The sequence below is a fragment of the Lathamus discolor genome, chromosome 4 (genome assembly GCF_037157495.1).
Source record: "Lathamus discolor isolate bLatDis1 chromosome 4, bLatDis1.hap1, whole genome shotgun sequence".
NCBI lineage: Eukaryota > Metazoa > Chordata > Aves > Psittaciformes > Psittacidae > Lathamus > Lathamus discolor.
Genome location: NC_088887.1, coordinates 110,530,913 through 110,558,678, shown reverse-complemented (window position 1 = coordinate 110,558,678; position 27,766 = coordinate 110,530,913). Strand labels below are relative to the sequence as shown.

Genomic DNA, 27,766 nt, shown 5'->3' with positions numbered 1-27,766 from the left:
CCCTTTGAGAAATATTTCTGGTTTGTGCAAAAGTGAATTAATGGGCTGATTAATGGTTACTGGAAAATAATGGTGACTTCTAAGAAATGGGGAAAGATTACATTTCCACAACGGAGTAGTACAGTGCTCACCAAGAGTATTACGTTTATACTTTATAAATGTCTTTGACTCAGTAATACAGTATTTTAGGCCTTTAACAGTGAACCTAGTGTGAGAGACTGTAGTTTTAAACAGGATATAGTTTAAAACATACATTGTCATATGTATGTCTAAATTAACAGTTTTGTTAATTTTTTCATGAAAACAAGTTCTATTACTTGGCTGTGCTGAGCATAACCAAAAGTTGGAGACTTTCTCACCAGTGATTTTCTGGTCGAAGTCTGCCCAAGCAGATTTTTTAATGTTTGTTTGGCTCTCACTTGAGTCGGAATTCATTGCAGATATTTTTCTGAGCTATATTGCATGGTATACTTTAAAACCATATGTGTGTAATGAGAGTCTTTGTAAATAAAGAGTGCAAGGAGTTCTTATCTGATGTTGCTCCTTGGATAAATATGACCTTTTCTGGTTTTCATGTTCTTCATTGTCCTATATATAGGTACACTAGTTGTTATTTGGGATACAAATTAATTCAAATAGACTGGCTGGCATGTTGCTCTTCCCTAACCAAATCAAGATAAAATAATCAATTCCAACAGCGTTCAACAGTGACATTTGATTTTCATGGTTCTAATCAATAAATCTCTTAAAGGGCATCATGTTGGGAGCTCCAAAGTCTAGCATTTTTAAGAGATCCATATGGTGTACAAAGTTCACAGACATTCTAAAAATTTGTCTGAAAATAAATGTGGTTTGAATGCAGGGTTTAGGCCAGATGCCAGCAATAGCGTACTGCTCATGCAAAACTATTTCAGAAAATTTTAGCTTTGGATTTACAAGCGTAAACATCATTTCAACTATGCTTTTAAAGCAATGGTATGGTGACTATGTACTGTGGCAGATTTTAAAGCTGCTGCTCTTATTGCCCTATTCTTTACATAGTTTCAGAAAAACAGTAGAGTTCTGTACAAAAGAAGCAATTATATATTGGAGCAAGATGGAGATTGACAGGAGACTTAATAGATAGCTGTGAGGCTGATTACGTATACATTCCCAACAATGGACAAAGCTCAATTTACAGTCATTTTTACTATGCAGTTGATGTACAAATCATCTAAAGTACGTTTCACATAATGCCTGATCTTCAGACATATTAATATGCTAGTGACTTCTTTGAATCCCTGGGTGGATTCAGAGGTGGAGGGTGTTGCAGTTGTAGTTGCTGTACAGCACTTAAACTTCAAGGAAGAAGTGACTGAAGAATGACTTACGTATTATTTTAACTAACACTAAAAAAAAATCCTCTGTCTATGCACTTCAAGCTTTGTTTATTCCATGCTGTTAATATGCAACCTGCTCTTCCCCCCTTCCAAAAAAAAAACCCTCCCTCTACTTTCACTTCAATACTAAAATGACATTTCACAGTACACGGATTTAGGCAGTGACCCATTATCTCCCCGTATTCTGTGGCAGTGGTACATGAGCCAGCTCAACTTTTCAGTCCAGCTTAAAAGTGTTGCCCATTAACTAGACTTCCTCAAGTCAGAGCAGATTGTGGGGTTGCTGGAACAATGATGTCGGGGCTTCCAGATCGGTTTGGCAGCTGCATTGTTCTCCGAGGGGAAACCAGACGCACTTAAGTCCCGCTCTCTTTCATGGGCTTTTGTTCATACCAAATTATTCTTTTGCTGTGCTAGTATTCATGATGGTATGTTAAAGGAGCGCATCCTAGCAACTACAGGCTGGTTGCTAAGCAGCCTTGCTTCCAGTAGGGATTTCTTGTTTGAGATTTTTTTTTTTTTTAATTTTTATTTTTGTTGGTGACAGTGCTGTGAAGGCCACAGTGTTGGTTATTTAACTGTATCCTTTTATTGGGATATTGTTGTTATTTGCTGTTAACGCTGTGCTGTCAAGTGCATTATGTTAGTTAATAAATCACTGTGTGAAAAGGTTCATTTCCTAAATTCTTGTTGTTTATAATCTGTGGTGTTACTTGAAATCGTCAAGCTTTGAGTTAAAGTAATATTCATTGATATACATATGAATTACAGCTCTACTGCCTTCTAACAAGGTCAGATCTAAATAAAACTTCAGAGCATTTTCTTTCTGATGCGTCTTGCCTGGATTAAGGTGTTGGAGATGAAAACACTGATGATAGATTTACTTAGTTGGACTAGAAAAACTTAGGTAAAGTAAGTTTTTGTGCCCCATAGCTAAAATGCTCCACCACAGCAGTGGTATCTCAGCTATCAGTGCCAATGAAGTCTGCTTTTGCTGAACCACAGACTGATTTTTTTGCTTGATTCTCTCTGCTCTTGCCCCTGGATTAATTTCTTGTGTGTGCACTCTCAGACCTTTATTCAAAGAAGAGGAAAGTACACTGTATTTTAAAAATACTGGGTCATTCTTACATACTAACATAAAGGGAATGGGAGGGTTGATGAACTTGCTGACAGATACTGCGTGTTCCTGAGACATACCTGTTACTTGTTAGTGTAGATCAAGAGATTCTGTTTGACATAGTATTTTTTCTTGGTATCTCGTCTTTGATTAAATTTGTGTCTGTAATGTGTCTGTCAAGTTCAGGTGAAGTCCTTTGACTCTATATCTTACTTTAATATTTTGCCTTGCAAGATGGAAGTGTAAAAGAACTCTTTGTTCCATAGTTTTCCCTTAATGTAAATTCTTCATTTTCATGGTAACCTTGCAGTACATTTGGTCCATATGGTCCAATTTATCTATGAGAAATCATTTATCTTTTACTTTCTTTGTTGAAGCAGTTAGCAAAGATTCCTGTTTAAAAGAACAAAAAGGAAAGAGGTAGCAATCTGCCTTTAAATGTAAGTTGTGGAAGTAATCCTTGTGATGAAATGGGTACTTAACTTCTGTATATAACTACTGTTATGCAAAATTCCTGCTGAAGAACTGACGTGGCAAGTGTATGAAGTTCAGAAAACGGCAGCTTTTCTTCTTCTGTTCTTCCTGCATGACTTCTATCTATATATAGTTTTAATTCAGCAAAAGGCTTGCACAAGTCTAGTGCGAGAGTTTAAATCAGCTTTTAATTTTGTTGCCTTGTTGGCTTGACAAATGGTCTGTTAAAATCAGTGCAAAGACTTCCATTGGCTTTATTTGCCATTAGATCAATCCATGTCTCTTAAGTGCTGTGTGTGTTACTAATGCAGTGCTCTGTTGCGTGCAATTAGTCTTTCTTGACTTAATTATCACTTTATAAGGGAATTCAGAGATAGTTTTGAGTGTATTCAGTTGAACTGATAGTGTCTTTTAGGGCTAATAAGTTTTAATTTAATCATGTTTTGTGTCACTAATTCATTTTATGTGTTACAATGTCTTATGTTTCCCTAATAAGCCAGCTGATCTAGTACTGTGCTTATTCTTCTCTGTTCAACAGAGTTGGTGTTTAGTTTAAAATGCTTTTACAGTACTTGTATTTAATAGTTGATTTTTTTTTTTTTTTATTCTTACAATTCTGTCTTAAGCTAGAAGAAGTATCTCAGTTCCTCTAAGTTGTGACATGCTTCTGTCTGCATTAAAGGAGGTAAACTTGCAGTCTTTGGTTTCCTATTCTTTCATAAATCCATTTCTAGAAATGTTTAAGTAAAAGCATTTGATACACACAGAAAAGAATGTTCAGTTGTTTATCCCCTTAGCTATGGATGTTCCTCAGGAAAAGTTTTTTCGCAAAAAAGCCACATTTCTCTGCTGGAAGGACATAAATGCAGTTCTGAGGAATCGGCAACAAAACACAAAACAAGCAATATGAGTAACCAGTTGCAATGTTTTTGTTCTCTCTTTAGGAATACGGAACACTTTATATTCAGGAATACAAGAAAAACAGCAAAGTGGAGTCAAGTACATGCAGCAGCTTCATGGGCTTGAAGGATCATCTGGGGCATGACTTAGGCCACCTTTATGTGGGGAACACTGGCACACAAATAAATGCAATTGTACCTTGGTCAATGGTGGAGAAGCCGACGATGGATAAGGTTAATTCTAGGAAAGAAGATGTGGACAAGGAGGCATCTGAAGAGACTTTTGGAAGTTCCAGCTGTGACTCTGAAGAAAGCACAAATTCTGATAATGATTCAGAGAGACTGAATAATTCTGCATCAGAATCACATTTATTGCCTAAGACTCACCGACTGGTGTGCCGATCTCCTTGCCTAGAGCCTCATATACTAAAAAGAAATGAAATCTTGCAAGACTTCAGGATAGAAGAGGCTCAGATAGTACCTAAGGAAGTCAAAAAGACCCCTGATGTGGTCAAAGAATATCAAACCAAACTGGAGTTTGCACTTAAGTTGGGTTACTCTGAAGAGCAGGTTCAACTTGTACTAAATAAACTTGGTACTGATGCTTTAATAAATGATATTTTGGGAGAACTTGTCAAACTTGGGAATAAAACTGAGACTGATCAGACTGTAACTAATGCTAACACTAGTGTAATGCGTGAAGCATCTTCCACAGAGTCTCAGAGGTCAGAATCTCCACTGCAGGAGGATGTGACAGAAGATGGTGACAACCTGAGGCCAATAGTTATTGATGGCAGCAATGTTGCAATGAGGTATGTGACCATTAAGCTTTTGCTTTTATATATAAATGGAAGCAGAATGATTTTGTCCCATTCAAGCGCTGAATGGTATAATTACCTCTCTCGCAGGTATCTTTGTTGACAACACAGTATGCCAATCTTGTAATCAGGCTAGAGGTCTGTAAGAGTCCAGTAATTTATACTTGCAGTTAGATTTATACTTGCAGTTAGAACAACCATAGGTTAATGCCATTGTCCCTTTGTAGGCAGCTATCAAATCTTTCCTTCCTGCTGCTGGTCTAGTACTTACTTAATTTTTGATAAGCACCACTGCTATGGGCAATTGCTGTATCCAGTTACATACAGGAGGTTAAAGCAAATCTAAGATTCCTTAAAAGAGTGATTTAGAATTAAGTGGCTTAAGGGATACTTCTCCTTGGCAGGCTTACAATAACTGATCTGTCTGTAAAATTGGTCTTGGTTATCAGATTTGGAGTTAGGTTTTATTGCCATTAATTCCTGAAATTGCTATGTTTTAGACTTTCATTTACATGCCCACAGAAAACACATTTACCTCCACCATTCACCCATCCTGACCCCAGTTATGTAGGTGCATAGCAAGAAACTTGTCTGTGGGGAGGCGGGAGATTCATGCTTCATAGGTGATTAGAGAGAGAAGGAAATGGCAGAGAGACATACTGAGATGGGTTTTTTTTATGGCTATAAGAACGATTAAATGACAAATTGATTAGTAACTACTTGGGTAACTCATAAGGAATATCTGATTACTAGCACCGTGGTTTAGAAGGTAAATTTTAGTCTTGATGTGGTTTTCATTAGCTTAGTTAATATAAGTTCATTTCTGGGATAAAGGCCCAGAGTTTCTTAGTTCGTAATCAAGTCAATTACATTTAAATGAGGCTTTTTCAAATTGAATTTAAATACAACTTTCATTTATGCCAGTATTATTGGTTTTGTTTATTTAAGTAGATGTGTTAGCCAATGAAGCAAGCATATTACCTCTTTGTAAATCGGTATTCCTGAGAATTGTTTCTACCTGATGTGTCATTCCTAATCTTGTTCAATTTGAGCTGGCAAGGAAGTATGTCCAGTTGAACAAACACTATTTTGGTACTCAACCAGGAAGTTATCCAGAGACTCTAAAATGGGTGTAGATTGTATTTGACATATAAATTCAAAACAGTTGTGTAAATGTTAGCTAGTTAGCAGAGCTCAGACTTTGTGAGTAGGCTTAGGTTCAACTTCTTCCACAGACTGCACTGAACACATTCCAGAAGTAGCTCCAGATCAGTCACCTTTCCTTAATGTTTTTTTCAGTATTAACATAAATATTCAGGACCTGCTTTCCTATGCTCAATTTGCTTACTTGAGCACCTACATAAAATGAGCCAAATATGAATGCAAGCTATGCATGCTACGTGGCCTTAAAACAGATTAGATCTATTAATACAGCAGTCTTTCTGTGTCCAAGAATCAAATTAACATGTCTTCTACCAAATTTAATCACAGAGTCATTCCGTTTGGAAGGGACCTCTGGAGATCTTCTAGTCCAGTCCCCTGCACAGACCAGTGTCAGTTCAAGGCCATGTCAAACTGGATTTCAAACATCTCCAAGAATGGGGGTTTGACCTATTCTGTAGGCCAATGTTTGAATGCCCTCACTGTAAGGAAGGGTTTTTTTATGTTTAAACAGTATTTCTTGTGTTCCAGTTTGTGCCCATTGTTTTGTCCTGTCACTGGACACCAGTGAGAAAGTTTCTGTTCTCTTTATTCACTCCATCAGGTGTTTATACACATGGATAAGATTTCCCTGAGCCTTCCGCTGTCTCTGCTCTCAGCCTCTGCTTGAATGGCAGGTGCTCCAGACCCTTGATTAACTTCATTGTCCTTCACTTGACTCTCTCCAATATTGTCCTTGCCTGTTTTATACTAGGGAGCCCAGAACTCAACGCGCCAGTTGTCTCACCAAGGCTGAGCAGGGGGATAGATCACCTCCCTTGATCTGTTGGCAACACTTTTCCTAATCCCAGGATGCTTTTGGTCTTCTGTACTGAAAATGCACATTGCTGGCTCATAGTCAGTCTGGTGTTCACCAGAACCCCAAGGTCCTTCTCTGTAGAGGTGCTTTCGAGTTGGTTGGCCCTCAACCTGTACTGATGTGTGGTGTTAGCGTTTCCTAGGTGCAAGGTTGGCATTTCCTTCTGCTGAACTTTCTGAGGTACCTGCTGGGCTGTTTCTCCACCCTGCCAGGGTTCCTCTGAATGGCAGAACACCCATCTGGTGTACTGCCCTTACTGGTTACTCATCCTCTGCAATCTTGCTGAGGGTGCACTCTGTCCCGTTATCTAGGTCATTAACGAAGATGTTAAGCAATGCTTGTCCCAGGATCAATCCCTGGGTACACCAGTGCTGGCTTCCACTTGGGCTTTAGGCTCTAATCATAACCCTCTGAGTGCAGCAGGTCAGCCAGATTTCAGTCTGCCTCTCTGTCCCCTTATCTTGCCCTTACTTTGTTAGTTTGTCAGTGAGGATGTTACAAGAGACAGTGTCAAAAGCTTTGTTAAAGCCACAGTAAAAACAGCATCCACTGCTCTCCCAATCCACAGAGCCAGCCATCTCACCATAGAAGGCTATGAGGTTGGTCAGGTGTATTTTTCCTTCATAAATTCATGCTGACTGTTCAAAATCACCTTCACCCAATCTACATAATTTATTAGGAAAGGGCTTCCAGGAGCATTAGCAGGAATCAAAGTGAGTTTGACCAGCCTGTAGTTCCCTGAGTTAATTCTTCTTACCTTCCTTGAGGATAGAAGGAATATTTACTCTCCTCTAGTCCTTAGAAACACCCCCATTCACCACAACCTGTCTAAGATTAACAAGAGTAGCCGTGCGATGTCATTAGCGGACTCCCTCAACACTCTTGAGTGCACTCCATTAAGGCCCAGCAGCTTGGGAATGTCCCAGTTCAGTGCTCCGTAACCTTTGCTGAGGGACAGTCTTGTCCTGTCACCTTTGCCCAGCTTCCTGCACATCAGGGTGGACTCATCTTGAGCTTGGTGGAGGTGATCCTTGAAAATCGACCGGCCCTCCTTTGCCCCTTTTGTCTCCAGGGTCATATCACATGGGAATCTCCTGAACAAAGTCTGCTCTCCTGAAGTCTGGGGTTGCAATCCCACTTTTTGCCCTGCTCTTTCTTCACAGGATCCTGAATTCCATCAGTCATGGTCACTGCAGCCAAGGCTGCTCCTGACCTTCACATCTCTGACCAGCTCTTCCTTGTTTGTAAGTATGAGGCCTAGAAGGTTCCGTTGTTGGGTCCTCAGTCACCCATCTTATCACCAGTACATTCATAAACTTCCTGAATTGCTCATACCTTGCTGTCTTGGCTAGCCTATTGACAAAGATACTTTAGCTCTGCATTTGGTCAGCTGGTTGATGAAGAGGCTTTTGTTGTGCTTGGTGAAGTGGACCCCACCTTTTCCTAGAAATCGGTCCTTGATAATGAAAGCCAGTCCCATGATTGTAAAAGACAAGTCCCTCATGCTGACACCAGCTGTGCAACCAGTTGTTTACCAACAGGATCTGGCCTTTCCTTTTAAAGAAAACAGGTAATAGTAAATAAGCTTTTTAAATACCTAAAAAGGAAAGATTTCGGCTTTTACATGCAGAACAATGATGTTCAAAGCAGGGGGGCAGGTACAGGAATTTACCTGCAGTTCAGACAACCTTGTTCAAATTTCTGCCAAATGTCATGGCTCCTGTTACGAGTTACTAACCTATAAATTGGCAGTCTATTCCTGTCTTTCCTCTTTGTGTTTCTAGGCTGTGGCCTGTGAGTTTACTTTGGAGTTGCTAAAGGGAAATGAGCTTGTGCCCTAAGCAAGACTGTAGATAGTTTCTCAAGAGAGATTCTGGGGAGACGCCTCGTATGTTCTCACGGAAATGCGTAGACTGTGATCTGTATTCTTACTCCATTGTTGTAATACAGATACTTGATACCATTTATTATAATTATTCTAGATAAGAAATGCTATTTTTCTTTTAAAGGATGTGTGGAGGAAGGGAGTAAGTTTTGTGGAGACGGTTGAGGTGACTGGTGTCAAATAATACACGTAGCATGAGACAGCTGTCTTCTGGAAGGATAAAACACTCCATGCTGCCCTGTCTCTCCATTGCATGACTAATCAAGGATGCAGTTTCACAAAGCAGCTAATGAGTGATGCAGTGACTTACTTTCCACCTTACCTCTGTCTTGCTGCCAGGGATGCTTTCCTACCTGCATCTTATATAGTAACAGCGTGGCTGCAAAATGAGTTGATCCAGCTTCCTAATTCAGAAGGGGGGGGTGGGGGGTGGGGAGGGGGTGTGTGTGTATCTGAAAGGATTATTTCTCTATTAGACCTGTAAATGAAACTCTGTAGGTGGGAGAACACCTAGGTGTGACAGAAGGGAGGAGGGAGGTATCTGATTATGTGACTGGATGTTCCTATTTGGTTGCATGATGAGTGGATTTCTGGTTTTCTTGAGGGCAGCGCAGAACAAGGCTTGGGCCAAAATAACTTAACTCTGGCCAGCTAGAGCTGGCATTTGTGCTGGTCCAGTCTGGTGACTGCTCTTGTTTCAGACAAGCTGCTTTAGCAAACTGTAGTTTAAAAAAAAAAAAAAAAAAAGAAAGAAAATAAAATAAATAAATAAAAAACCCCAAACAACTTTCCCACACCCAAAAGAAAACCAAAAAACAAACCACACCACCACCACACACACACCCCCTCTCTATTTATCTGCCTTTTGGTAATGCTTAGAAAGCTCTTCTTATATGCTGAGATGGCATTGTTTGTCATTCATACCTTAAACTGAAAACGGCTGGTTAGGTGCATCTTACGTATTTCTAGTTTAAAGCTCCAATATTAGCAGAAGAACATGATGTCCTTGCCTGTGGCAGGGGGGTTGGAACTAGATGATCTTGAGGTCCTTTCCAACCCTAACTATTCTGTGATTCTATGATTTTATAGTTGATTAAAGTGGTTAAACAAAGCAAAAGCCATCTTTCAACTGAATATCAGAAAGGTGACTTTTGCAGGCTATGACTTGAAGAATTGCCATTTAACTTCTATGGGATACTTCAGATCCAGTCTTGTTCTTTAGTTATTTTAGCTTTCATGGTGTTGACTTAATCCCTTTCCAGAAGAGGAAAGATGTCTACACATTTAAGCCTAATGCACACAAAGTCTTTTGTTAGAATACTCTTACAGATGAGACTGATTTTTCTGTGTATGAAAACCTAAAATCAGAGCTGAACAGCAAATCCCCTGGAGTAGCTGGGGAGCTCTTGGTAGACACTTCCCACAGCTGAGGGAGGCTGGACTAGGGTAGGTCCCGGGTTTCCATTGTGCCGTACCTGTCAGCTTTCCAAAGAACTGTGTAGCTCTAACCCTGCTTCATTAGGTGGGGTTTTTTTGAATGTAGATGATGATGTAATGCAAAATCTTCACTTAGAACCTTAGTTCATATGAGTAAGAAAGGCATTTGTTTATTGACATTAAAATGCACATAGGACATCAGTGTAAGCTGCACAGCACAGATTCTACTCGGGTAATACATTTCAGTCAACAGCGGTTCTGTATCTCTGTGTGTGAGACTTAAGTTACTCTAAATTTTCTCTTTATGTAACTGAGGTAGGCAGCTGATGGTGATCTTTGTCCATCTAGCACCGGCAGATCATCAGCTACATCTCTCTTCCAGTGTGTTCTTGGACTTGCTCTTCATACACAACCAGCTTCCTCAGCTGAGCCTCTGCAGTCTGGAGTAGAGGGGAGAAGGTCCTGTTTCTCTGTGAGGCAGCAGAAACAAAGTTTGGAGGTTTCCTTTCGCCCCTTCATTTTAATACTTCCCTTTACTGCTGAGGCTGAGGGAGATCCTTCTAAAGAGATAAATACACTGCAGCGTATTTGCACAGTCCTTTTCCTTTGCTTGTCGTTTTCAAGGAGAAGGTAGAGATGCTAAAAATGGCCTAAAATTTGTTTATTGCTGTGATACTTTGATGGAGTCAAAGTTAGGCTTTTTTCACCAAGAAGTAAGGAGTAAGGAACAGAGTTTTAACTATTGTATCCATTTGCTTCTGTTCCATGTTTGTTAGTTTTCCCTGGCTACCTTGGGTGCCTTTACACTTTGCTAACAACAACAAAAAAAAGTTTCAAATTTTACATAAATATATATAAAACTGCTGAAAACATATGGGCTGAAGTTTGTTGTGCTAACAGAGAGCACAACATGAAGATAATGCTGATAAGCAAATAATTGGATATTTTACTAGTTGTATTACAATTTTTAGACAACCACTTTCAGAATTATATGGGCAAAAGGACTGAATTATTTTGATCATTTGCTATCTGGGTTTGCAGGTTGAAATCAATTAATCTTGTTCTGAGCTAATAGATTCTTCTGAAGACTTCGCCCTTAGGATTCCCAGGCCATGGAGGTGATGCACTTCAGTTTCCCCTTTTGGAAAACCTTGGCCTGTATATTTAAATGGTGCTTGATGGTACTTCATTGCATAAGGGAAAATGCAGTATGAGATAACCACTGCATACTTAATTTTTACTTGTGAGAGGAAGGTGCTGATTTGGGGAGGTTGGTTTTAAGTTTAACACACTCCCACGCAAGACAGGTATCTTAGTCTTTTTACAGCCTTCGTGCCTAGCCATCCTTTCAGCTATGGATGTTCTGGGTGCTTGATGGCATCAAGTATACACCCAAGCCTCCCAGATGTGACAGGGACCATAGTGCCATTCAGGAGTGGCATTCAGCTGCAGGAAGTGTGAGATACCAAAGGTGCCTAATGAGCATTAAGATATCTCTGTTTAGGCAACTGAATCTTGTCCCTGTGTGTTAGCCGTGAAGCACGTCATTTGGCCATGGTAAAATGTTCGCTGATACCCTGTCTACATAGAGGTTTTTGCACAACTGCAAATCGTGTCAACCAAAGGATGATTTGATTATCTTATCTATGCCATATGTAGTTTTCATATGGCAGTTTAATTGCTTATGTATTTTAACAAACTAACAATTGAGCTGCATTAACTTTTCAGATGGTGTGTTGCTGAGCTCGGTAGACACAGTTTATCTTGGTACCTTGATACAGAAATTCATCTTCCAGTGGCACTGGCTGTCTAGTCTCGTAGGTTATTTTGAGAAGTCACTTCAAGGAATAGATAAAAGTATTTTTCCAACAAGTAATGATCATGTGATAGAAGCTTGTCACTGGCAGCTTTGGGTATAACTTGTCTTTGCCTCTTTTGACCTCTGACTGCTGAGTGCGTGACTTTTGCTCAGCCAGACACCTGCGTGCGTGTCCGGCTGGCAACCACACTTGCCATACTCCATAGAGTACCCTGACATTGAAATCCTACAGACAAAAGATGTTTTGAAAGGTGTTACAGCTTCCAACACTTTCTTTTTTCCTTCAAAGACTTTGAATCATTGGTATAATTTATTATGGGCTAATGGAAAAATAAAAAACAAACCCAAACCAACAACCCAAACATTTGGGAACTGTTTTCATTCACTTTGTGTCAGCACCAGTATGTATATAAGGAACTAATTCAGGACTGATGAGAGGCCGGGTTACTGAGAAATGCTTTGGGACAAATTATTTCTGTGATTAGGAAATTAGAGCTTTAAAAAAGGAAAGAATATAAAAAAGGGGATTAGGCTAGTGGCAAAACCACACTGCTAGGCTAGTGAGTCACTAATACGATACAGGTTGGAAATTCTTATCTCTGTGCTATGGACTGAGCACTGTTTTCCTCCTATGACATGGTAGAAGAAAATAATTTGCTAACTCTAAATTTGCCAGGCAGAACTGTGTTTTAGTTTTGTTCTTCTTGCTTTTAATCAGTATGCTTTTACATGGGAAGTACATTGATGCGTACACGTTCCAGTTGTGTAAAAACCTGTGTGTGTATTCAGCAGACATTATTGCAGACCTCATCTCTAATGTTTCTTATCATTAATGTGTGTGTTTTCTGTAGCTTTCAAATCTGAGGGCTCCATGTTGATTTGAATATTGCGTTAGAGCACACCCTAAGTCTTGCAACTATTGTTAGTAGTCGGTGTTTAGGAATGTATACCTCAACTCTTTTCAAGACAGTCTCTTGATAATCTAGCTTTGGGGGCTAGGAAGGTAACAGAGAAAATGAACATGTTTTTATCAGATGTATTACCACTTTCTACTAACTCTCCTAGCCTAGAAAATGATTGATTTTTGTTCAGGAAGTGTTGGGTTTTGTTTGGTTGGTTTGTTTTGGGGTTTTTTTTAAATCCAGAAGTAAAACCACAGCTATCAACAGGCCAAATATAAAACTGGTGATAAAAAGAATCATTCATGCATGGTATGAAAGAGAAGTAGATAAACCTTAAGTAATGTACTTTATCTTTTAGCTAAGAGTGGTAGGTTAAACACAGTCAGCAAGCAGAACTAAAGCTATATCCACCAGGACTGCAGCTGTCACCCTGACTGATCTGAGCTTTCACTTACTTCTAATAATTGGGAAGAGATTTTTAAAAGAAAGTTTCTTAACAAAAAAAAAAAAAAAAAAAAAAAGAGAGAGAAACCAAACAAACATTTCTCCTCTTTTTTTACAACTATTCAGAAGGAAAAAAGGAAAAAAGTCAGAAGCAGCAGCATGATTTCAGTCTTTTCACCATATGATGTATCATAAAGCTGATGAAGCACAGAGATCACAAAAAGGAGAGCATCAGATCTGCATGACAACAAAATGGAAGAAAAGAACAAATTCTAATTGCACATCTTCTTCACAGACTTTCTCACCAATCATTTACATTTCTTGGAATTTATATCCACTCAGATACCAGCTTAGATGTGTCTGAAAAGGAGTAGAAAAAAAAGTGAAGATTTATACAAGCTACAAATCCTTTGCTCAGCAATGCAGAAAAAATATGTATGGATTGTAACACATTCCCCATGTCTGTTTTGTACAGTTTAAATGTACTTGAAGTTTAAGTATATATAAAACTTACGTTCTGGACAAAAGAATTACAATGGTCTGTATTAGGCAAGAGAACTGCCTGATCCTCCCTCCACCTTGAATTCCAGCCTGATGGAAAGCAATAAGCAAGAGCGTCCATTTCTTTCAGAGAGGCCCGGATTTCATTCCTGACATGATTTCTCAAACTTACAGGAAGAAAAATACTGTTTCTGAAATGTGGTCTAACAAAATACTTGTTCGCTGTCAGGAGTGAAAAGTGGGTTTATCCATTTGAAACCATGGAGATTGTTTAGAGTAATAACAGTACATGATTTCACTGGCATTTAGTAGCTGGAACAAGCCCTTCCCAGCTGTTTTAAAATGGATTGCGGTATGATTATGGTTGCACATGACCAGCTGATAGCATGAACAGTAACTTCTTGTATCAGGCGTGCGAAGGAGGCCATATGGCTGCCCACTGAGTACTGAATGCACACCAAGTGTCCTGATTCTGTGTTGTCTCAGGGAGATGTAGTTAGGCTTGCCATAGCTGGAAGTACTGTTAGCTGGTTTTTCTATGCATATGTGCGTGTGCATTTTAAATCATAGAACCATAGAATGGTTTCAACTGGGAAGGACCTTAAAGCTCATCCAGTTCCAGCCCCCTGCCATGGCCAGGGACACCTTCCAGTAGATCAGGTTGGTCCAAGCTCCATTCAACCTGGCCTCGGAACACTGCCAGGGATGGGGCAGCCACAGCTTCTCTATGCAACCTGTGCTGGTGCCTCAGCACCCTCATAGTGAAGAATTTCTTTCTAATGGCTAATCTAAATCTACCCTGTTTCAATTTAAAGCCATTCCCCCTTGTCCTGTCCCTGCATGCCTTTGTAAAAAGTCCCTCTCCGGTTTTCTTATAGGCTTCCTTTAGGCATTGGAAGCTGCTCTAAGGTCTCTCCGGAGCCTTCTCTTCTCCAGGTTGAATAAGCCCAACTCTCTCAGCCTGTTTCCACAGGAGAGCTGCTCCAGCCCTCTGGTGATGCTTGGTCTCCACTGGACTTTCTCCAACAGGTCCACATCCTTCCTGTGTTGAAGGCCGCAGAGCTGAACACAGTACTGCAGGTGGGGTTTCAGGAGAGCAGAGAAGAAGTGGAGAATCTCTCTCCACTTCTGGAGAGTGCTCCTTACATCTGCTGGTCACACTCCTTTTGATGCAGCTCAGCACTGCCAGCTCATGTTGAGCTTCTCCTTAACCAGCACCCCCTAATCCTTCTCAAGGTGCGCTCAGTCCATCTATGCCCAAGTGACGTTATCTGTATGTGGTTTTATTTTTTGCTTTTAGAAAGCTATGAAATACACAAAGGAACTACTCTTTCAGGCAAGCAAGAACAGAAATAATTGGGTAGTATGAAACAATGCCTAATAAAAAAATTGCTACGTATGTTATTACTGCAGTGTCATTACAATGTAATGGTGTATTGGATGAAAACAGAATGTATTATTGCAGAGGTCTATAACCATAGCTAAACAGGATAGTGAGATACATAGATGTCTTGCTTACAGTGTTCCTAGAATAGCTCTATAGGTACAGAAGATGGACTGAAACTATCCTTGGAGTACCTTGTGCCAGCCTAAATGTACAAACTTTTGATTGTTATATCCAGCAATAATTATATCTTAATATATGTTTCCAGGTCCCAGCTCCAGCATCAGTAAAAGAGGAAGTAGCACAGTTCCTCCCCACTTAAATCCAGATAATGGTAGTGGCCTCTTTTTTTTTTTTTTTTGCCTCTTTTTTGTTTGTTTTTTATGTTTTGGTTTGGGATTGGGTTTTTTTCCTCTTTTTTGGGGCCTTCAGCACAGCCTCTGCTGAGGATGGTGCTTTGTGAGAGTTGTTAGCCATGACTTCCTCTCTCTCCACCCCTAGACACAGGTTCACACCACCTCCTTCACAGGCTTTTGGAATCTGAACGTTGTTTTAAATGTTTTCTCACTTTGGCACTTTCTCACTGCGGCATTTCATCTCGTAGCACAATTACTCAAGCTGTATCAAAGTATCAAGGAACGCAGAGCAGAGATGTACTTTGGAAAGCTGGAAATAGGTACTTCAGAATAGTCCTACTGAAAAAAAAAAAAAGACGTTTTAAAATAACTTTCTGATGTTTTTATTTACCTCAAAACATGCGAGTAGGAGGAACTTTTGGGACCCCTGTGGCTGTCCGTCATCATACTGTCCCTTTTACAAATCACTCCTGATGAAGGAGTTGTCTTTTACCTTTCTGGAAAGCACATTGTGGTATACCTGCTATACACAACAAGCTAGCCACCGAAAGGTAGCGGCTTGCTGCCATGCTTGTGTGTTTCTTCTGCTACACAGAGCTGTGGGGCTGGGAGAGACCTCACGAAGTTGCTCATCTCCTCCTGTGCATGGAGAGCCCGGGCTGGCCCCAGAGGAGCCAGCTGATTTCTTCTGCGAAGTGTCCATTGACGAATTCCCAAAATCCATAGTCAGACTGTCCCATAGATCAGATAGAAAGCTTTATGTAATGTACGTCTTGATTGTTCCTTAGTCTAGTTAAAGGACTTTTCTGTCCTTACCTGGTGTGACTATGGTGCCTTGGCTGCTGCTCCTGCACCAGCAGAACAGGGGAGAAAACGGGAAGAACATGAATAAGAAAACTCATGGGTCAAAACAGCAGCAGGGAAATCACTCACCAAAGGACTGTTGCATGCCGAGCAGACTCTGCTCGGGGGATTTAATTTATAGGCAGTTAACATAAATACTAAATTACTGATTCAGGTTTTGGGAAACAAGACAAGACAAACATTAAAATACTTAAGGGGGTGAAAAACATCTTTTCCCAGGCTCACTGCACTGCAAACACCCTTCCTCATCACAGTCTCACTCCAAACATCTCTCCCACACCTTGTCATAGCTGCAGGTGATACTCAGTCCCTTCAGAGGGGCACTGAGTTGGGCACAGTTGGGGTTGGGATGCCATAGTTTTTCTCTGCTGCTCCTTCTTTCTTGCACTTTTCCTGTTCTCCAGAGGCTGCAAGTCTCTCTGGGGATGTACCTGCTCCTCCTCTAGCCTTGGTGTTCCTCATTCCCTTCTCCTCTGTTGTGGACCCAGCTAGAGCTGGGTGTACCTGGCGTGGGACAGCCCCTCTTCTCACAGAGTCTGCCCTGCAACCTCCTGCTACCAGAACTTTGCCATAGACACCCAATGGTTGATCGCTGTCCTCTATTTTAATTGCCTTCTGTATATTGTAGATTGTTTTGTTCCTCCACAGGCTTTTTTCTCCAGAGTAAATAAATGCGCTTCCTTCAGCCTTTACCCATAGGTCTCGTTTTACTTTCTTTTGGATTCTTTCCCTTTCATCTGTGTCTTTTGTAATGTGTCATGCCCGAAACTGGCTGTAGAAGTTGGCTGAGGACTCATCTGCCTTTAGAAAATGACATAATTGTGTCTCTTGCCTTACCTCAGACAGTTATTGCGCAACAGATGCACACCTTTTGTTTTGCTTATGTCTGATCAGATTCTGCTTAACTGCCTCTCCGCAGCATTTTTAATACACAGTTAATTTCTCCTTCTGAAGCACAGTACTAAGCAAATCCTTAGTTTTGTTGTATTGATTTTGGACAGTCTCTCCAGTTTGCCTCATCTGTCCTGCAGAGTGCCTGCCATCCCCTTGGGCTTGCAGACCTTCTCTCTCTTTTATTGTTTGGATGGGACCTCACGGAACTCCTGTAGCAGAGATTTGCTGTCTCCTCCCCTACTGAGCACACCAGTGCTCAGCACTCATCTGCTGGCATTTCCAAAACACATTGCACTCTTCCATGTTGGTATTTCAGGCCTCCTGTTTTCCCTCGTCTAGTCTTCATGGTGCCTGTTACACCATATAGTTTTCATAGAGTCATAGACTTATAGGATAGTTAGGGCTGGAAAGGACCTTAAGATCATCTAGTTCCAACCCACCTGCCATGGGCATGGACACCTCACACTAAACCATCTCACCCAAGGCTCTGTCCAACCTGGCCTTGAACACTGCCAGGGATGGAGAATTCACAACTTCCCTGGGCAACCCATTCCAGTGCCTCACCACCCTAAAAGTAAAGAATTTCTTCCTTATATCCAGTCTAAACTTCCCCTGTTTAAGTTTCAACCCGTTACCCCTTGTCCTATCACTACAGTCCCTAATGAAGAGTCCCTCCCCAGCATCCCTATAGGCCCCCTTCAGATACTGGAAGGCTGCTATGAGGTCTCCATGCAGCCTTCTCTTCTCCAGGCTGAACAGCCCCAACTTCCTCAGCCTGTCTTCATACGGGAGGTGCTCCAGTCCCCTGATCATCCTCGTGGCCCTCCTCTGGACTTGTTCCAGCAGTTCCATGTCCTTTTTGTGTTGAGGACACCAGAACTGCACACAATGCTCCAGGTGAGGTCTCACGAGAGCAGAGTAGAGGGGCAGGATCACCTCCTTCGACTCCTTTTGATGCAGCCCAGGATACGGTTGGCTTTCTGGGCTGTGAGCGCACACTGAAGCCAGCTCATGTTCATTTTCTCATTGACCAACGCCCCCAAGTCCTTCTCTGCAGGGCTGCTCTGAATCTCTTCTCTGCCCAACCTGTAGCTGTGCCTGGGATTGCTCCGACCCAGGTGTAGGACCTTGCACTTGGCATGGTTAAACTTCATAAGGTTTTTTTCATCAGCCCACCTTACAAGCATGTCGAGGTCCCTCTGGATGGCATTCTTTCCCTCCAGTTTTGGTTGGGCTATTAGGATTTTTAATGCTCACTACTTGTGTTTTTCCTTACTTACTGAATCTGTGTACAGGTGCCAAAAATGCTGGGCAGATTCAGCATCCCACACCATTTTGCAAGTGAAGGCAGTGTTTGGGGAAGGACGGGACTGACACCCAGCTGCCTTTAGAAACCACAGAGCAGCTGTAGGGCGTTCCACTGTGCTCCATTGATGGTCATAGAAAAGCAAAATCATCCAATAAGGAAGTTTCATATGTGTTTCAGCCACGGGAACAAAGAAGTATTTTCTTGTCGAGGAATCAAATTGGCAGTAGACTGGTTTTTGGAAAGAGGCCACAAGGATGTTACTGTGTTTGTGCCAGCATGGAGGAAAGAACAGTCAAGACCTGATGCTCTTATCACAGGTAAGCTCTGTTCCACCTTAGTATTCTGAATACATCTTTCAGAGCTCTTTGTGATCTCCAGATTCCACACAAAGAAGGAGAAAATGCATTCGGATAGGTGGTTAACAGACTTTGTAGGATAAGAAGGAAACACGTAAAATGTTAAATATGCTTATTTCGCAGGATTAGAGAGAAAACTCTTTGGATTTGGTAAGACCTTATGTATAAATGTGTGAGCCATTCCAGGAACGATACATTCTGAAGTATTACTGGAGGTAAAAAAGAAAAAAAGAAAAAAACCAACTGAAAACATTTATTTGCTGTTGGTTATGAGATGACATCGGAGCTCTTTTCAGGGGATGCTGTTAATATTTGTGAAGAGCCAGAGTGCTTGTACAGAATGCAGGTTTTTTTAGTCCGTGTGGGTATTAGCAGTGACACCTTCTCAGGAGTACCTGTCTCTGTGTGGGCAGAGTAATTCCATTAACTTGAGGTACTGGAATTATTTCAAAAGATGTTTCTTGCAGCGTACCACAAAGAGAAGGAAGAGGTCTGTCTTCACCAAGGAGCCCAGTAACGGGAAGTCCTTGGCTGTACTCGGATGTAGCCCTCCTATTTGCTATACTGCACTATTCCTTAGTGTTTAGAAGCACCCCTTCAGTGAGAGAAGTTTTTCACAGGTATTTTGATAAATCGTGTTTCTTTTGAACCACAGCAGGATGAACAAGGTCCCCTGTGTTAGTCTTAGAGAAGTGGTGTGGAACAGGAGGTTTTCATTTCTTTGCAGGGTTTTTGTGAAAGTATTGCCAGTTGACTGCAGACTGTAACTTCACATACCATATATCAGATATAATTCGCTGAAATACAAGCACTTAAGACATAGAATATAGAATCAAGTAAGTTGAAAGAGACCTTTAAGATCATATTTAGTCCCAAGTGCTTGGATTTTCTTCTTCAGATCTGATGTCCGTGGTGATTAAACAAACCTATTTTACTTTTCAACTTTCAATTCTTATTTCTTGTAGATCAAGAAATCTTGCGTAAATTAGAAAAGGAGAAGATTCTTGTGTTCACACCATCCCGCCGAGTGCAGGGGAGAAGGGTGGTATGCTATGATGACCGATTTATAGTGAAGTTGGCCTTTGAGTCAGATGGCATCATTGTTTCCAATGATAACTACAGGGATCTAGCTAATGAAAAGCCTGAATGGAAGAAGTTCATAGATGAACGCTTGCTGATGTATTCATTTGTTAATGACAAGTAAGTCATTCTATCTTTATATGTGCCACTACAATAACTGAGGAAAGGACAGTTCGAAGACTTGTGTGACTTTCCTGTGTTACACCCAAATCATTAGGTACATGTAGGAAAACAGGAAAAATAGTGGATCATAGATTGGATCTTCTGATGAAAAGTACTCAAACTTTGGTGTTTGATTTTGCTTTTTTATAACAATACATTTTTTATGCTATTTTTTCCTCTTTTGATGTATGCCAACGTATATTTAATGCATGCTATGGTATAATATTCCAGTTCTTTTGATACACCGAGACAGCATTTCTGAGTGCTTGTGGTTAGACTCGTAAATGCTAGAGTCATAGAAGACTCCATGTTGAAATGACCCTTAGGAGGTGTTACTTCAGCTGTCTGCTTAGATACATCTATGGTGTCTTCCTACCCTGGCATACAGATCAGCTGCGGTTACCACTGCACTCTCCCAAGCAGACACTTGGATTTGAGTGCTTAGGTGCTGGAGCAAGAGTCCTGGACAGTCAGCAGTTTTGCAGAGTTAGTTGTGGGGTTTCAAACCTGTATTGCTGCTCTTACTTTGATTTAGGAATGGGTTTTGTGCAGCCCTGCTGTTTTGCCACAGAGCAGTCAGCAGAGCTAGACTAAAGGTGTCTGAAGCAGACTAGGGGGGCCTGTTCCTGTAACTCACCTCTCAGGTGGTACCTGCAGCTGAAAGGTGTCATTTCAAAACACCTCTCAAAATACCCAGACTTAAAAATGTCAGCATGGCAGGTTATGGTACAGGACATAGCATGAGGTTCTTGATCATTGCATGAGGAATATGAAAAGGCTTGTTTGCTTCCGTAATACTTTTTGTTTTGCTTTATAGATTTATGCCTCCTGATGATCCTCTTGGCCGCCATGGGCCAAGTCTGGACAATTTTCTTAGGAAGAAGCCTATTGTGCCAGAACATAAGAAGCAACCGTGTCCATATGGTAATTTGATTTAACTTGTCAGTTTTGTACACTGCCAGGACTGTGGACAAGGTCCTGCTTTATGTTAACACTGCCAAAAATAAAAGCTTTTCAACAGAGGTTTTTACACTGTTGTCTTAGCCTGGTTGAAATAGTTGAAATGCTGAGCTGATGGTGGGAAGCAGGGTCATTTTTTTCATGTGCTAGTTAGAGAACATTTCTGTCTACTAGTTGAACTAACGGAGCAAATTTATTAATCATTTGTAGCAATAGATCCAAAACAGCACCTAAATTCTGCAGGCTCAAGAAAGCCCTTTTGTAATGTGATTTGGTCATAAGACATGTAATTTTCTTCCAGAAAATTGACTGATCTGTCTGAACTTTGGCTGCTGAGCATTCCCACAGGCACACCACCATTTTGACTGAGCTGAGACCTTTCCTGTTAAGTTTTCTGCCTGTATATCTCCTTGGCCCAATACCGCATGTGTACAGACACACTGACAGTGTCACGTTCAGCTCACAATGTGTCTGGTTGTGCTGGCCTGCATTCCCAGAGCACTAGCTGCAGCACACTGCCATTGCCTCTTTTTCCCCCCATAGAAAGAGAAGATCTTAGATCTCACCCTGTGTTGTACAAAGCCATTTGCAAGATCTTTCAGTCATCAGTAAAACTGTAAATTAGGGACATTTCTTCTGTTTGATGATTAACAGATTTTGGTTGATTATGGTTTTTTATCTGTTCATGTTTGTATTAATAGGGAAGAAATGTACCTATGGACACAAATGCAAATACTATCATCCAGAAAGAGGAAATCAGCCTCAGCGATCTGTAGCTGACGAACTTCGTGCCATGTCTAGAAGCACAGCTGCCAAAACTACGAGTGAGGGTGGACTGGTAAAAAGCAATAGTGTTCCCTGTAGCACTAAAAATGATGGCACTTCTGAGCTGAAACGTGCTGCTCCAAAGAGGCAGTCGGATCCTAGTATAAGGACTCAAGTCTATCAAGACTTGGAGGAAAAGCTTCCCACCAAAAACAAATTGGAAACCAGGTCTGTACCTTCTTTAGTTAGCATACCAAGTTCCTCTGCTGCAAAACCCCAAAGTACTGCACCTTTAACTAACGGCCTTCCATCTGGAGTTCACTTCCCACCTCAGGATCAAAGACCACAGGGACAGTATTCTACAGTGATGATGGCAACCAAAAATCACGGAACACCAATGCCTTATGACCAGTATCCAAAATGTGAGTCTCCTGTGGATGTAGGTTATTACTCTATGCTGAGCACATATTCAAATCTAAGTATATCTGGTCCACGTAGTCCTGAGAGGCGCTTCTCCTTGGACACAGATTATAGGATTAGCTCTGTAGCTTCTGACTGCAGCAGCGAAGGGAGCATTAGCTGTGGCAGTAGTGATTCCTACGTGGGTTACAGTGATCGCTCTTACATGAGTTCTCCTGACCCACAGCTGGAGGAGAACTTGAAGTGCCAACATATGCACCCTCGTGGCCGCCTTAACACTCAGCCTTTCCTGCAGAGCTACCACGAGCCTCTTGCACGAGTGCAAAACTATAGTCATGAAGAACCAAAGCATCACCACAAACCTCCAATTCCGTACATGGCTGTGCATCTGCAGCATCCAACAGTTGGTGCTCGTTCTAGTTGTCCCAATGACTACTCTGCATCTCAGAGTTCATCACACACAAAGACCATGCATCTGGGGAGAGCCCTCGTGTCCACGAGAATAGACAGCATTTCAGACTCGCGTTTATATGATAATTCTCCATTAAGACACAGAAAGCCTTATTCTGGCCAAGATGGGCTTGGAAGTTGGGATAGGCAGAGTTATGGGATGGATGCATATGGCTACCGCCAGACCTACTCGTTGTCAAGTAACCCCACGCAGCCGTGTTATGAGCAGTTTGCCTTCCAAAGCTTACCTGAACAGCAGGACCAGACCTGGCGTGTACCTTACTGTGGAATCCCTCAAGACACTCCAAGGCACCAAGACACACGGGAGAAGGTTTACATTAACCTCTGCAACATCTTTCCCCCTGATCTTGTGAGGATTGTCATGAAGAAGAACCCTCACGTGACAGACGCTCAGCAGCTCGCTGCAGCCATCTTAATGGAAAAATCTCAGCTAGGTTATTGAGAGATGACGCATCTTTGTGGTGTCTGGTAGATTTCAGCTCAGCTCTAATGCTGAGGGAGGTTTGCTACAATAGCATTTGGGATCTCCTTCTCAGCAAGGAGGTTATATAGTAATCCGTTTATGTGAAATACTGTATCATGGAGTCTGTATGTATAGCCCCATGCATCGGAAGTACCAGATATGTTTCGTGTTCTAGTTTGAAATTTTTTAAATGGCTATTTTCACATCTGGAAAATGTTCCAGTTTAAATTAATATATATATATATATATATAAAAAAAAAATCTGTGGTCTCTGGTTATAATCTTTGGTGCATCAGGGGTTTATATGCAGCACTTTCTATCCTTGTTACATGTTGTTGGGATTTTCGTTTTCGTTTTTAACTTGCTGGATGTTTGTCCTTGGTCTGTGTGGTATTAAAACAACCTGCAGAAAGGATTTTGCTACTTCTGGCAGGCAATTTTCAAGCCAAGTTTTTGAACTTTTTACACCACCATAAGTATCTATGTTTGTTTGTTTGTTTGTTTGTGAGCTTTTTTGTGCTATAATCATCTATTTATAGGAAACAAAGATTTGCTACAGCACTGACTTTGGTTTTTTAAACAAATAATTGAGTTACCAGTTAACAGTGAAATGGGTAACAATATATTGGTAATTTATAGTATGGCACTTTTCATTGCTTGCTTTGTTTTGTTTTAATAGTTACATGTTTTGTTGATGCAGTCTATTAGTAAGATCAGATGCGATCAGAGGAGTTAAAAACCTGGTTGGTGGGTTTTTTTGTTTACTATTTATGGATAAGGTAAAAGCCTTATTGCCTGATTTTCAAAGGTGCTGGGGATTTGCAGCCCCCTTTGAACCTGCCAGAAGCTGCAAATGCTCAGAACCGCCCCCAAACCAGCCTCCCCTGTTTCCGTTCCTGTGTGTTGTTACCAAGCTCTATGTATTTCTGGTCAGGAGGAGGGGGCCTGAAATGGTAAGGTCCCATTTAGTAGTTTTATGTGGTTTTTAATTTGTATTGCTGCACAAGTGTACTGGATAAAATACGCTTTTCATAAAATATTTACCTGTTTTTAAATGAATTTAATTATCTCAATGCAAGTTTTGTATTTAAGATACTGTTTGATTTTTCTTGCTATTTATCAAGGCTGGCCTGAAAAGGTTTTGTGTGTTGAGGATATGCAACATTTATTAACTGCACTATATTGTAGCTCAGAATAATAACTTAAACTGTTTATTTTCCGTTCTGTTTTGGTGGGGAGGGGAGGGTTGTGGGGAGAGAAGATACTGTACATGTTCCTGAAGTTAGTTTTCAGCCTGTTGGATCGCGTAGGCCTGATTCTTGCCACAAATAGTGTAGTTTTAGAAACAGACAAACTGAGTCTGTTTTAGTATTAGTAAGGGATATTTCTGGTTTTAAGTCGTGGGTTTTACTAGCACCTCGTAAGCTTTTTTAGAGATATACAATAGAAATAGGTTTTGCAATTGCTGTCAGATGTACTTACGTGACATAGTCAGTTGCCGAGAGTTTTAGGTTTCCATCCATTGTAACGATGTTCAGTGTTAAAAAACCAAATCACTAGTTTACACTATTACTGCTGATAATTTTGGTACACTTGCTGGAATTTAAAGTAAGGCCCTGAAGAACCAGAAAGTACCTTTTACTGTTGATACAAATTGTATCTTTTTAACTGAGAACTATTTTGATTTGTAGATTTAGTAGAAACACAAATGTATAACTATAACTAGTCTTTTGGGCAACATTTTATCCCTTATTTAAAGAATAGAGATTTCAGACATAGGATAGACGTAGGAAAGTAACAGTAGATATTTATTTAGGTGTCTGTCTCAATTTCTCATATCAAAAAGAAAAAAAGAAACTATTGGCATCTTATTCCTTCTAAAATCTTTGTAGTGGGAACTCAACTAAAATAAAGGTAAAATGCTGCCTAAAAATGATGTCCAAGCACCTTTCAAGACATTTTCACTACTTGTGCGACACTATGTGTTGCAGTGAGTAGGGTTTAGGTATACAGTAAATGCTTCTAAAGAGCATTGTGCTTATAGACATACCCAATAATCTGAACCATGTTCAGCAAACCAATTCAGGACGTAGTGCTCTTGCAGCTTCCAGTGCTGATGCGCTGCGAGATCTGCCGCTGCCCGTCCCTGCAGCGATACTGGAGGGGCTCTGTGCCATCTGTCCTGCATTGTCTGGTCAGGGAGAGGACCTCGTCACTTCTGGCAACAGTTTTTCCCTGGGTTTGGTTGGTCGCCACTGGTAGAGCATGTTTTAATGTGGAGATTGATGCAGCGCTGATGCTGAGGTTTGGACTGGGAAATGGGTCTCATCTTAGTTGTACGCTAAGATTGTTTTAAACTGAGTTACACTTACGTACTACACCATAGTGTAGATGCAGCTGTTTTAATAATGCAATTATTATATTTGTGGTTTTAATGGGTTTCTACATTTATTTTTTATGTAGGAATTTACTTCTGCTGAAAGTCGAATTCCTTTAAGCATGAACAGAAACATTGTGTGTGTAACAAACAGAGGCATTTTGTCTTTTTCCCTACCATGTGAGCATCAGAATGCTTCCTACCATGTACATGTAGCAGTACATCTAGAGTACTGGATGTGCAGGCTAAGCCACGTTGTTAAAATGGTGCAAGGAGACACGTGGGACTGTGTGCTGCAGCGCCCAGACCTGGGTTGTCAGTACTGATTGTGTACATTAAATGCAGTATCGAATTCCTGAAAGTGTGTTGATTGCTAGAGAATTCTTGTCATAGGTTCTGTGTTTTGTACTCAAGCACTGAAAATGCTTTAAAAGTATAAGAACAGGAGTAATTTGGTGGTTTTAACGTTGTGCAATGATGTGCTAGTTCCCCTTAGACTGTTTTGTTGGGTAAAGCAGATTTACTGTGGACAAAATACTGGCCTTGGTATTTCCTTTGGTTTTGCTGTGATAATGGTGAAATGAGGAGCTGCATGTGAACTCCTCCACAATGGAGAAATCGGTCTATATATTTAACAGCCTTTAGAGAGGACACCGGTAATAAATATGAACAGAAGGATCCTGGCTGAATACTACATTTCTCAGTGTAATTGTGTTGATGCGAATTGAACTGTAACATCCTGTGATACTTAAACAGTACAGGTAGTGCAGTGGTACTGCCTTTGCCACAGCTGAGTGCTGGAATTGCAGCGGAGGATTAAGTACCTCAGAATTAGGCCTGTCCCACCTTCTTAACAAGGGCAACTTTCCCTTACCTTCAGTACTTGAGAGTTGTTTTGATACTTAGCAGAAACTCTGTATTTTTAGATGCGGTCCTGAGCTATTATAGGTACATCAGCAATGGCATATAGATTCACAGTATTTTGAATGCACATTTACATTAGGCATCTGCCCACAATTGTTTTGTATGCAACGATGTGTTGCCAGTATTTAAGAGGTTTTGAGTATGTCCCAGGAATGCGTAACTTGGAGCTCCATGTGCCAGGCTGTGACAGTATTAATCACTTCTCTTTTTTTTAAACAAACAAATATGTGTGTGCATATAGATACACACACTCACATATACTTGGCAAGTGGGTTTAAGACTACTGGTAATAGTCAGAGGCAAGATCATATCTTTTCAGGTGTCCTGTTTTCTGTGGTGTGTCTGAATTGCAGCTTGGTCTTCCACTGCGGAAGAGCTCTGGAGAGAGCCACAAGCCTGATGTGTTCTTGTGACACCCCAAAAAGAAGGGGTGCCGGTCGGGTGAAGCCCTTGAGAGGGACTTCTGCAGCCTTGGAGTGCGTGGACTGTTACTGAGCTGTTGGTGATCTTCTGCTGTGAACATCATAGCTAACGGTGAATGCTTTTCCAACCCCATCACAGCTTTGGGTGTAAACCAGAATACCTCACTTGGAGCAGAGGGCTGGGTACGTCTGCCCCGGCAGGGTGAACGCCTTGGGTGAGACATACCGCAGCATCCTGCCGCAGGAAGAGACTACCAAAACATCTGTCAGCTCTACCGGCTGATGGTCTGACCAAGGTATTTTTGATGCGTAAAGCTTGAAACGGGAGACACAATGCTTTCATACTCTCTGGAGCATTTAGAAAAATGCCCAAATGACTTTTCACTGCTACTGAGAATTTAAAATACTGTGCAATTAAAGAGTCCGTTTGTTTAAATAAAAATAATGGAGAAGTTATTTATTTTGATTTACAGTGACTCTTGCTAATTTATTCCTTGCGTTGCGAGGCTGTGGTGGAGTGCTGGTTTTGGTTGGGATCTTTGTTTTTTTTGCCTTTTTTTTAATCATAGGCGCTAAGACTGCTGAGAAGAAAAATACAATAGATTTGAACTTAAAATTCTGTTGCCTTGTTTTGGTTTTTATAAAAGGGCTGAGTTCTTATAAATGTCAAATTGTGCATTTTATATACTTCGCGGATTTCAGAGAAGCGCAGTTTAAGAATTTTGTTGAAATTAAATATGTATGTGCGCGCTATTTAGACAAACCATGTAACTAACCCTAAAATCATCTGTGTTAACTGATGGTTCCAGCTAACCTTTTGCTAGGTAACACATAAGATGTTCAGACTTCATCTTGAGATGT

General features: G+C 40.9%; 1 protein-coding gene across 5 annotated transcripts in view; it reads left to right on the top strand.

Moving 5' to 3' along the window:
- ZC3H12C (zinc finger CCCH-type containing 12C) overlaps window positions 1-27,381 on the top strand; it is a 45,439-nt gene extending 18,058 nt beyond the window's left edge. For all 5 annotated transcript variants that reach the window (XM_065678628.1, XM_065678627.1, XM_065678625.1 and 2 more), the window contains 5 exons: window positions 3,918-4,684; window positions 18,683-18,822; window positions 19,827-20,061; window positions 20,921-21,027; window positions 21,765-27,381. In XM_065678628.1, the coding sequence (XP_065534700.1) occupies window positions 3,990-4,684; window positions 18,683-18,822; window positions 19,827-20,061; window positions 20,921-21,027; window positions 21,765-23,161 (2,574 nt within the window). In that variant the 5' untranslated portion in view covers window positions 3,918-3,989 and the 3' untranslated portion in view covers window positions 23,162-27,381. The remainder of the gene's footprint in view (window positions 1-3,917; window positions 4,685-18,682; window positions 18,823-19,826; window positions 20,062-20,920; window positions 21,028-21,764) is intronic.
- Window positions 27,382-27,766: the final 385 nt, after the last annotated feature.